The following is a 12,420-nucleotide window of genomic DNA, read 5'->3' as shown; positions in this document are numbered from 1 at the left end:
TATTTTATACCAGAATGTACCTCATTCATTCTGTCTGCCCTGGGCTGACTAAATGAAAGCTGTTAGCTATTTGAAATGCATCCTCTGAGGATGGTGAGTTCAGAGAATACAGTATGTGAAATGCTTTGGTGTCTGCAGGCCTCCAGGGACTACATCGGCATGGCTGTTGTAAACGGCCAGCTCACATGCGTCTACAACCTGGGAGAGGATGAGACTGAACTCCAGGTGGACCAGACCTTGACCGAGAGTAAAACTCAGGAGGCGGTGATGGACCGGGTGAAATTCCAGAGGTATGAGTCTGATTATAGCTCTTTGGTAATCTGACCTACGGTCACCAAACTTTAATTTTATATTGCTGAACCCCCATTAAGTACTTTAGCTTTGATTTATTTCATCTCCTCATAAATCTTTTACAACTTTATTGTCTGACTTATTTTTTAAACAGAATTTATCAGTTTGCAAGGCTTAATTACACCCTAAAAGCCACCTCCAGTAAACCAGAAACACATCAATTCCATGACATGGATAGTGGGAATAGCAACACACTTCTCAATTTGGATCCTGAAAATGTTGTGTTCTATGTTGGAGGTTACCCATCTGATTTTAGAGTAAGTTTGAATGTTATTTCACCGAATGGAAATATTTAAAATTTAATTTGGCATAATGATGTTTTAATCAGTTATATATAAAATGGATTTAATGATATATTCTTAACGCATCTATAGTGATAATTACTAAACTTATTGAATTCTTTTTTTTTTTAAACTTATTGAATTCTTTTATATGCAGTGATCTAGGCTTAGGTGTATAATTTAAATAAGCATCATTATCATTCCTATTTCACAGATGACAAAACTGAAACAGAGATCAGTTTCTTCAAAACTTGCCCAGGATCAGACAGCTAGAAAACAGCGAAGCCAGGGCATCTGTCTTCAGGGTCCATATGCTCACCCCTATGCTATATTGATGGTTAAAAGCGATAGAGTTAAACTATTTCTCAGTCAACCTGATCATTGTCCTTTGTTCAATTAGTAAAAACTTTTTTGTTGTTTTTTTTTTCAGCCTCCTAGTAGACTGAGATTCCCTGCATACAAAGGTTGTATTGAATTAGATGACCTCAATGAAAATGTTCTGAGCTTGTACAACTTCAAAAAGACTTTCAATCTCAACACAACAGAAGTGGAGCCTTGTAGAAGGTAAATAAAACCTAGAAGCTGGTGTCTCTCTGTGATTTTGCAGTCATATAGCATAAAAAGCATATGTAATTTATACTTAAGGAATACAAATTAAATAAGGAAAAGTCTTTTCCTTATTCATATCAAATATTAAATGGACAGAATTTTCTTGATTTTGAAAAAAATAAATCTTTCTTCAGTTTTTGGTGCCTCCTACCACAAAATATTCAGCATTAGATGGTGCCTGATTTAGGGCACAAACTATTTCTTTTACTGTAAGCTTTTTCAAAAGTAAAACAGTAGTCCATAAAGAACACCATGACTTTGGCATATGAACCTATTTGAAAGTTGCTGATTGGGAAGATTCTAATATGAGACAGATTGAGTGTTTATTACTCAGAATAAAATTTTATTTCATTATATATTATTTCTTACATTGCAAGACCTTCAGCTGCTGGGTCACGTCTTCCTAAGCAGATGTTTGCAATAGGGTCTCCTGAATAGCATCTCTGTTGAGGTAGAGTTTGATCATCATAGAGTATAAGAGCAGATCCAGGAGATACAGTGGACTGCTTCAACATTAAATTTAAAGATGTTTCCTCTTCTCTAACAAAATATGACAACTTGATTGCACAGACTTTGCTCACTTTTTCATCAATAAAGATAGTTTCCTGGCAGTCTTTTGCTGCTGTGTTCTCACTTAATGATGATTGGTGTTGACAGGAGAAAAGAAGAATCAGACAAAAATTATTTTGAAGGTACAGGCTATGCTCGAGTTCCAACTCAACCAAATGCCCCCTTCCCCACCTTTGGACAGACGATTCAGACCACTGTGGACAGAGGTTTGCTGTTTTTTGCAGAAAACAAGGTAACCTATGGCAAACATCCAGATATTACCAAATATGTCCATTCATTTGAACAATTTTGGGGTAACTGAGTTATTATAAACAAACAATGTATCTGAAAAACAATGTGCAAATGTTAGCTGCATCCTTTCCCTTGGCCCATCTCTGTTGGATCGGCCAAAAAAGTTCATTTCTGTAACATTTTACGGAAAAACTCAAATGAAACTTTTTGGCTAACCCAGTACTTCCTTTGGCTGTGTGAATGTGTGTTTTGGTAAGGCAAGTCATCCAGAATTTGAGACGATGCCACCGAAAAGTGGGAGAAATTGCCACTTACCCATTCTATTTGCATTGTCAGTTTTATTCTTCGAAAACTACTGTTTGCCTAGTAATCTTTGCTTATTCTGCCTAAAAAAAAATGTTAAGTCTTCCTGGGGTCTCTGAAAGCTAGGCTGTTCGACCTTCTGCTGTTTGCTTCTTGGTCTGACTCTTTTCAGGCTGTAAGAGATTTCATCTCTCTCTGCCTGAACCTTGACTTTCCAAGACATGGAGGCTTCTCTGTTTTCAAGCAGCTGAGGTTCCGGGAGACCATACTGACATCTTCTAGTTTAGAAAAGGCCAAAAGTGACTCTCTGAGTGATCGTCAGCACCATCTGCTGGTAGATAGGCCTAGACTTAAACTCTCTAGAGAATGAGCTCTTCTTGAAGATGCTGCATAGGACATGTCATTGTTCAGTCCCTCAGTCGTGTCCGATTCTTTGTTACCCCATGGACTGCAACACACCAGGCTTTCCTGTCCTTTACTGTCTCCCAGAGTTTGCTCAAACTCATGTCCATTGAGTCAAGAGATGCCATCCAGCCATCTCATCCTCTGTCACCGCCTTCTTCTTCTGCCCTAAATCTTTTCCAGCACCAGGGTCTTTTCCAGTGAGTCGGCTTTTCGCATCAGGTGGCCAAAGTATTGGAGTTTCAGCTTCAGCATCAGTCCTTCCCATGAATATTCAGGGATGATTTCCTTTAGGATGGACTGGTTGGATCTCCTTGCAGTCTAAGGGACTCTCAAGAGTCTTCTCCAGCACCACAGTTCGAAAGCATCAGTTCTTCAGTACTCAGCCTTCTTTATGGTCCAACTCTCACATCCATACATGACTACAGGAAAAACATAGCTTTGACTGTATAGACCTTTGTAAGCAAAGTGGTGTCTCTGCTTTTTAATAAGCTATCTAGGTTTGTCATAGCTTTTCTTCCAAGGAGCAAGTGTCTTTTAATATCATGGTTACAGTCACCATCCATAGTGATTTTGGAGCCCAAGAAAATAAAATCTGCTACTGTTTTCATTTTTTCCCCATCTGGTTGCCATGAAGTGATGGGACTGGATGTCATAATCTTAGTTTTTTTAGTGTTGAGTTGTAAACCAGCCTTTTCACTCTCTTCTTTCACCTTCATCAAGAGGCTTAGAGAAATGTGGACCAGTCCATGGGATTTTCAGTTTGAGAATGCAGGATTGATATGGAGCTTGAGATTTTACCAGACACTTTGCCTGCAGGGTGGGGACACAGACCTGGTCCACCTCTCCTCTCTTGGGGTTCTTCTGGACTCCTAGGGAGAGTCCAAGGATGAATCAGTTCTGATGGTCTGGGGACATCCTGACCTGCCTGAAGAATGCAGAGAGCTGAGAAGTCACATAGCATCTTCAGGGCAAGGCAGTTGTTTTCTGCAACAAGGTCTTCTTTGTACTAGGTTTGGCCAAACATTTTGTAAGATGTTACAGAAAAACCTAAATGAACTTTTTGGTCAACCCAATACATTTTGAAGTTCTTGGAGACTAAGAATCAGAAATACTATATATATTAGAAGAAATCTTATGAAATGCCGTTCAGTTCAGTCGCTCAGTCGTGTCCGACTCTTTGCAACCCCATGAATCGCGGCACGCCAGGCCTCCCTGTCCATCACCAACTCCCAGAGTTTACTCAAACTCATGTCCATCGAGTCGGTGTTGCCATCCAGCCATCTCACCCTCTGTCGTTCCCTTCTCCTCCTGCCCCCAATCCCTCCCAGCATCAGGGTCTTTTCCAATGAGTCAACTCTTCGCATGAGGTGGCCAAAGTACTGGAGTTTCAGCTTCAGCATCAGTCCTTCCAATGAAATGCCATTAGTAACCACATAAAAGGAGCTTCCCTGGTAGCTCAGTTGGTAAAGAATCTGCCTGTGATTGAACCCAGACCTGGGTTCAATCCCTGGGTTGGGAAGATCCCCTGGAGAAGGGAAAGGCTACTCACTCCAGTATTCTGGGCTGGAGAATTCCATGGACTGCTGAGTCCATTGGGTCACAAAGAGTTGGACACGACTGAATGACTTTCACTTTAACTTTTTCACTTTGAACCAGATAGAGAAAGTGATCCCCAGTGCTGCTGTTAAGTAGGATGAGTTGATGTTATTCTGTTCTTTATGAGTATGATGAACCCTCATTGACTTCCAAGAGCAAGGCTTAGGATCCAGAGAAGGACTGACTTTGCTTTTAGGTAAGGACTCTTGTTGGGCTTCCCAGGTGGCACCAGTGGTAAAAAAAAAAAAAACGAAAACAAAAACAAAAAAAGCCCACCTGCCAGTGCAGGAGAGTAAGAGACATGGGTTCAATCACTGGCTTGGGAAGATCCCCTGGAGGAGGGCATGGCAACCCACTCCAGTATTCTTGCCTGGAGAATCTCATGGACAGAGGAGCCTGCTGGGCTACAGTTCGTGGGGTTGTAAAGAGTCAGACACGACTTAGTAACTAAACAGCAACAACAAAGCAACTGTTAAATGGAAGATAGAGGAGAAATAGGAATACAGCAGAAAACAGGTGGTGGAAAGTGGGGTTTGAAGAAGACCCTACCTCTGTCCAAAATGTGTGTGCTTGCTAAGTTGTTTCAGTCATGTCTGATTCTTTGCAACCCCATGGACTGTAGCCCACCAGGCTCCTCTGACCATGGAATTCACCAGGCAAGAATACTGGAGTGGGTTGCCATTTCCACCTCTAGGGGATCTTCCAAACTCAGGGATTGAACCCACATCTCTTACAGCTCTTGTATTGGCAGGTGGGTTCTCTACCACTAGCACCACCTGGGAAACCCCTCCAAAAGGTAGCAATCATATTTTCCAATGATATTCATGATCTGTATCTTTTCAGTTGCCAGTTTTACATGCTGGTTATAGATTGGTATAAAACAAAATCATGAAGATAGCTAGCATTTATTGTTTCCTTCCTGTGTGCTAATTACTATATAGATTGTTTAACATGATTGACAGGATTTAGCCATCATCCCATCCCAGGAGTTGAGTGTTAAGCGCTGTTGTTCCTTTGAACTCAGAAGGCAGCTGAAGCTGAGAGCAGGCTGGAGTTTGAGTGCATGTGGCTCTTCCTGAGAATTCTAATCTACATTGTCCCCACGCTGTAGGATCACTTCATATCTCTGAATGTAGAAGATGGCCGACTCATGGTGAGATACAAACTGAATTCAGAGCCGCCTAAAGAAAAAGGAATCAGAGACATCATAAACGACGGGAAAGATCATTTGGTACATCCTTTGAATCTGTTTATCTGAGTCATTACATGTTTTTAGTCCTTTAAGTCAGTGCACAGAACACTTTTCTATTACCAGATGAACTTATTAGCTGAGAGACATATCCTTTTAAAATCTGAATATTTTTGCATGAAATATATAACATCCATATGGTGTAGATAAAACATGATTCATTTCATGGATATATGTATATGTATGACTGAGTCCCTTTGCTCTTCATCTGAAATTGTCACTATATTGTTAATCGGATATACCTCAATACAAAATAAAAAGTTAAAATTAATAAATTTTTTTAATATTTAAAAAAATGATTAATTTCAAATGCAAACATTTCGGGAATTCCCTGGTGGTCCAGTAGTTAGGCACCAAGTTTTCACTACCAAATGTGCAGGTTCAGTTTTTGGTCAGAGAGCTAGGGTCCTTGAAACCATGTGGTGCAGCCAAAACAGACAAACAAATGCAAACATCTCTATTTAAATTTTTATTATTATAATTTTATGCAGATGTGCTACTGTGCTCAGATCCCTTGTGTTAATATATATACCATGTGTATAAATGAATCTGAAGAAAGGCAAAAACATAATAGCTCTGAACCATCGTGAATAGAATTATTTTATTTCTCATTGCTGGCTGATTCATCTCTCATTTATTTTAGATTCTGATCAAAATTGGAAAAATCCAACAACGTATGTGGATAAATGTGGATACTCAAAGTGTTAAAATTGAAGATGAGATATTTGATTTTGGCACATACTATCTGGGGGGAATTCCCATTTCCATCAGGGAAAGGTAAGATGATCTTTTTTTAAAGGAGCAGGTCACCTCTCTTAATAGTTACGATTGCTACTGATAAATCTGCCTTGTTTAATTCCAGCAAAAAGCAAAGAATTACTTTTCTGTACTAATAGTGTTAGCCAACAGAGTTAATACTGGGTAACAGGACTGGCTGTTTGAAAGATGCAGGGGTTAGGGGTCAGGGTGGCGGGGAGATGAGGGAACAGTGTACCACTTCCACTGTCGTTCCTGGGAGGAGCAAAACCACATGAGTAGATTTGGTGTTGACAGCACTGCCGTCAAAAATAGGGGCTATATCCTGGGGTCCTTGTGGACTTCCCCGGTGGCTCAGGTGGTAAAGAATCTGCCTGCAATGTAGGAGACCCAGGTTTTATCCCTAGGTCGGTAAGATCCCCTGGAGAATAGAATGCTACCCACACCAGTATTCTTGCCTGGAGAATTCCATGGACAGAGGAGCCTGATGGTTACAGTCCACGGGGTTGCAAAGAGTCAGACATGACTAAGCAACTAACACTTTCACTTTCACTTGGGGTCCTGGTTGGTACAGAGGGGAGCACAGGCGGCCCTGGGCGCCGAAAGCTGGGGCACTGAAGTGTCTCCTAGGACATGAGGCACATTTGTATTACCTGCCCCCTTATGTGTGTGTTATCAAGGAGGGACTAGGGGCATGACTGTCTCGGATGAATGGATACACAAATGAATTAACTTGAATGGAAGTAAAGTTTAATGGGAATGAGAAAAACAAACACGACTCTGAGGATATACTTAAAAATAACTTTCACATTTTGTTCGTTTGTTTACATCCTTCCAAAAGGCTGACAGTGATGTGTGGAAAGAAGATTCCTTGGAAGGGTTACTACAGCCTCATGACTAAGCTAAGAGAGTTCCCAAAATGTTTGATGATGATTGCTTTCATATGAGATCTGAGGCTGGTTAACTCTTTTCCTAATTTCCCCGTCATTTGGAAGGAGTAGTAGATGTGATTTATGAAGTGTTGTGTCACGGTGGTCTTCTCAAATCCTTATACATTTGAACAGCTGTCCAGCCTCAATAAGGAGGCACTAATCTTTGTCTTAAAGTTGTCTGTGGACTTCCCTGGAGGTCCAGTAATTGGCACTTAGCCTTCCAATATAGGAGATGCAGGTTCAATACCCGGTCAGGGAGATAAGATCTTATGTGCCTCCTGACCACAAACCCAAAATATAAAAAAGAAGCAATACTGTAGCAGACTCAATAAAGACTTTTAAAAAATGGTCTACATCAAAAAGATCGTAAAAATAAAAGCTGTCAGGGTTGCCCCCAAAGACAGAGATGCAGGTGAGAAAGTTCAGCACTTTAATAGAATTTGGGAGTGAATGTCTTTCCTCCCTAGGTTCTTTGAACTGGAAGGGACCTTGTGGATCATGGTATGTAACCTCTGAATTTTAATGTAGAAATTAAGAGCCAAAGAGGTAATATTAATATTTAATATAATCAGTACTAAATAGCAGTTCAACCTTGAATAGCTAGTTATAAATGGCCAGTAAACTTGGTTTTATTCAATTAAATGTAATAAAATAAAGTAACCTAAGGCAGCACCATTCACACATTAGAGGCTGTCATTTGTTTGTTCTTTGCACAAGCACTTATTGGCTTTCTAATGACCTTAGGTAGTGTGGTCAGTTCTGGGATGATGATGAACAGGGAAGAGTCTCAAGTATAGCAGAAGGGAGACAGTAGAATAAGGCCAGTGCCATCAGACAGGAAGCTCGGGGTGATGGGGACCCAGTAATGGAATCTATCTACCCTTTAGGGTATCAGGAAAGTGGTCTCTGAGTAGATCTGAAAGACCCTGACATATGAAATTCAACATAAGTAAAGAGATAAGAACCAAAGTGTGAACTCGCAAGAGGACACTATGAGGCAGGCCGTTGTGGCTGGTGTGGGAAGCAGGGGCCAGACCACAGAGGATCTTGAAAGTCACAGTAAGGACCATTGGGGGCTTCCGCAGAGAAAGGACATGATCAGACTTGGGTTTTCAGTAGCTTGCTGTAGTGCAGGGTGCAGATTGGATTAAGAGGGAAAAGGCAGAGGCAGGTGGAGAGGTTTGAAGATGAGCATAACAGGTGAGAGAGGCAGGTGGTCTGACCACGGAAACAGTGCTGACGAGGAAGAGAGAGTGGATTCTTGTTATACTTAGGGCAGCAGATGGGCAGTGCTGAAAGATTGCTTGGGTTTGAAGAATAACAAAGAAAAGTGCTCAAGAAGTACTTTGATCTAGCGCTTGGACAGATGGCCAGCACCAGCAGAGAAACGGGGTGGTGAGCTCAGTCTGAGACAGGCTGAGTCCCAGGAGACAGCAGGTGGAGATGCCTGGAAAAGACTAGATGGAAGGCCTTGACCTCTGGAGAGACGTCCAGGCTGGAGAAAGGGTGAACGAAGCTTGAGAACAGGTGGCTACTGAGGTTATGGGGGCAAGTGGGCTCCCCTAGAACCGCAAGGGATTTTCAGAGGTGTTTGCCTCTGTGTGGCGACAGCAGAAAGTCCACAGACCTTGATGAGGGTGTCGGCCAAGCAAGGTTTGCTAGGAAAAAGTAATGGGTGAGGATCCAAAGAAATGGTTCTAGTTTGGGCTTAGCCATCAACGAGTAGGGTGACCTTGGATTAAGTCAACACTCAACTTTTCTTTGCCTTTTTATTTCTGTCCATTAAAGAAATACATATATGGGTATTGTGGTAAAGAATTTGCCTGCCAATGTAGGAGACACAAGAGATTTGGCTTCAATCTCTGGGTTGGGAAGATCCCCTGGAGAAGGCAATGACAACCCACTCTAGTATTCTTGCCTGGAGAATCCCATGGACAGAGGAGCCTGGCAAGCTACAGTCCATATGGTCATGAAGAGTCAGACATGACTGAGTGTGCATGTGTGCACATGTGTGTCCATGCACACACACACACACATACAGATAGACATATAGAATTTTCCTAGGCATCTGTTTTAGGGTCTTCCAAACAGGGACTGCCTCCTTTTTCTGGGTAAGTTTATACTTTGAGTCTTGAGTCAAACTATAAGGACATGGAACATGCAGGAGACAGAGGCCGGTCAAAAGATTTCACTGAGCTTTTCCTCTCTCTCAAGTAAAATGCTTAATGGTATTCAGCTGTTTCTGGCCCTGCTTCATCCCTCTGGTGCTGTTGTTGATGGTTCAGAGTCCTGAGACCCCCTTCTGATGTGGGTCACAGAGGATTTCTCCCCAGTGACCCACAGCTGAGTCTGTAGGTGCAACCAGCAGTTCTTTCAAAGGGGGGAGGTGCCCTGAGCCCTGGCGGGGGGGTAGTGGAGACAGTCAATGCTTGAGCCTAACGTGGAGAGAAGCAAGCCTCATGTTAGCTCTGTGTACAGGAGCATAGGCAAGAGACCATGTGAGCATGGTGTTTTCTCTCTCTCCCTGTAGCATACTTTCTGGGATTGGGGACCCAGATCTTGGAGTGACTTGTGTAGGATTAGAGTCAGAAGCCAAACCACAGTCTGTTAATCCCATCTGCTTCCCATAAGAAGAGCAGGTCACCCCTGATGATGCCAGCGATGCACTGTCATCCCTGACAGTGCCTCAGACCAACAAAAAACACTTCCCGAGGAGTTATATACATCATTGCATCACAGAGTATGATAATATCACATCACAATGAAACAAACTCCAAAACTAAACACTGGGCAAGGCTCTGTTGAACATTTGTTAATACCCAGCACTGAGTTCGGGGTTTGATTTTGCTCCTCCTGCTCTCTTGAGATCTGCCCACAGCAGGCTGGACCCAGCTAATCCTTTGTGAACAGCTTGGCCCATGGTGTGTACACATACCCCAGCATACGCACCCATTCTTATGGCAGCCTACACCCCTCCTCAGTCAAGTTCCTCTAGCAGGAGTGCTCAGACCTGAATTCTGGAGCAGATGTGGAACTCTAGACCCTCAGATGAGCCAGAGTAACAAGAACATCCCGAAGAATAGTGGAAATGAATCTTTCATTTTAATGTCTCTGCTGTAGGTAACTGCTCTGTAGGAAAGAGTCATGATCATTGCAGTGCTGTGGGTACACACCTGTGTAAGCACAAAGAGCAAGGGCTTCAGGTCACACTAGCTTGTGTGACACGCCGACCCCTGGGACCCCAATGCTGCCACCTTCCTTCTGCATGACCTCGTGGGAGTCACTTAACCTTCCCAAGCCTCCTTGTACATCTGTAACGTGGGCACAGTGATGCACTAGCTCTTAGACTGGTCGTGAGATTCAGAGTAAAGGATTTAGCACAGTGCCTGGCTCATGGTAAGTGCTCAGTAATGACAGGTGAGAAAATATCTCCCTTGTGGGGAAACATAGGGGGAAGGGATAGTTAGGGAGTTTGGCATGGCCAGGTGCATGCTGCTGTATTTAAAATGGATAACCAACAAGGATATACCATAGAGCACAGGGAACTCTGCTCAATGATATGTGGCGGCCTGGATGGGAGGCGAGTTTAGGGGCGAATGGATGCATGTGTATGTATGGCTGAGTTCTTTCTCTGTCCACCTGAAACTATTGCACATTGTTAGTTGGCTGTACTCCAATATAAACAAAAACGTAACAATAGATTAACAAGATGATAGTAAATATTTTTTTAAAAAAAGAAAATATTTCCTTCAAAAGGTTATTGTGAAGATCAGATAATAGTTGTTGTTCAGCAGCTCAGCTGTGTCTGACTCTTTGCGACCCCATGGACTGCCCCACACCAGGCTTCCCTGTCCTTCCCCATCTCCTGGAGTTTGCTCAAACTCATGTCCATTGAGTTGGTGATGCCATCCAACCATCTCATCCTCTGTCAACCCCTTCTCCTCCTGCCTTCAATCTTTCCCAGCATCAGGGTCTTTTCCAATGAGTCGGCTCTTGGCATCAGGTAGCCGAAGTACTGGAGCTTCAGCTTGCACAAAACAGGTGCTCCTTGTCTGTCAGCTAGCTTCCTTTCCCCTTTACTTTTTTTGCCACCTTATTCTTCCTTCAACCTATGCTTTATGGAAAAAAGGAATTGGGAGATGTGGATGAGTTTAAAGCATGTTGAAACCCAAGAGAGAATGGATCAAAATATTAATATTAATGAGTTAATAAATATTAACATATGGACAAATAGACAAGCCCCAGGAATGGATATGAATTTTCCTCCTCTCCTGAGGCAAGAAGCCAGTTTTGTAAAATCATCAAGCTTGTGCTGTGATGCCCATGAGGATTTGTTTCTGCCTTTTAATAAAATTTAATTTTATGCATATTACATGTAGCTCAGCTGTTTATAATGAATTGAATAAAAATGAAGGCAGACATCTTTCCATTTAGAAAAGTGAGCCCCTTTAGGGATTAGTAATGAAGTCAGCTTTGTGTTTGTCTTAGTACATCATTTGCTTAAGAAACACAAATATTTGCCTGGACTTCAGTCATTTCACGTATGTTAGTGTTTTTGTGTGACATCCGCTCCAGATAGATCTGAAAATCAAAGGGGAAATGCCAAGGCAGCCACATAGGAAGAGCTGCTTTATCAATTGCTTCATTATAGGGGCTTTCCTGGTTGAGAGTCCACGCTTCCAATTTGGGTTTGATCCCTGGTTAGGGAGCTAACATCCCACATGCTGTGCAGCCCAACCAAAAAAAACGTTTTTTAATTTAAAAAAAAGAAGAAATTGCTTTGTTATAGTGATGCACTGATGCGATGGGGCTAGTTACAATTCTGCCATCTCACCGAGTCCTTGCTCTGTACTGGGCACCGTTGGAGTATGTTACCCATATTATCTCATTTAAACTCTGGGCTGGGAAGCAGATTGCCACCTTCCCATGGTATAAATGAGAAGATAGACACACAGAGAAGACACCCAGGACAGAACTTGAACCAACACAAGAGCCCAACGCTCCAGAGCAGCTTTTCTCAGAAGCTCCTCCTGAGTGCCCAGGACCGAGTGCCATGGAGGGTTCCGAGCACCTCCTGGACGTGAACTTGTTTAATCCCCACAGTGACCTCTTGCCCAGCCTGCACAGTTAGGAGGTG

General features: G+C 42.5%; 1 protein-coding gene across 3 annotated transcripts in view; it reads left to right on the top strand.

Moving 5' to 3' along the window:
- Positions 1-12,420, top strand: part of LAMA3 (laminin subunit alpha 3) — a 250,418-nt gene that overhangs the window by 210,500 nt on the left and 27,498 nt on the right. For all 3 annotated transcript variants that reach the window (XM_043889262.1, XM_043889260.1, XM_043889263.1), the window contains 6 exons: positions 139-290; positions 446-608; positions 1,063-1,196; positions 1,899-2,043; positions 5,458-5,577; positions 6,239-6,372. In XM_043889262.1, the coding sequence (XP_043745197.1) occupies positions 139-290; positions 446-608; positions 1,063-1,196; positions 1,899-2,043; positions 5,458-5,577; positions 6,239-6,372 (848 nt within the window). The remainder of the gene's footprint in view (positions 1-138; positions 291-445; positions 609-1,062; positions 1,197-1,898; positions 2,044-5,457; positions 5,578-6,238; positions 6,373-12,420) is intronic.

This window comes from Cervus elaphus, chromosome 27, assembly GCF_910594005.1.
Source record: "Cervus elaphus chromosome 27, mCerEla1.1, whole genome shotgun sequence".
Taxonomy (NCBI): domain Eukaryota; kingdom Metazoa; phylum Chordata; class Mammalia; order Artiodactyla; family Cervidae; genus Cervus; species Cervus elaphus.
This window is presented reverse-complemented; position numbering and strand designations above follow the sequence as displayed.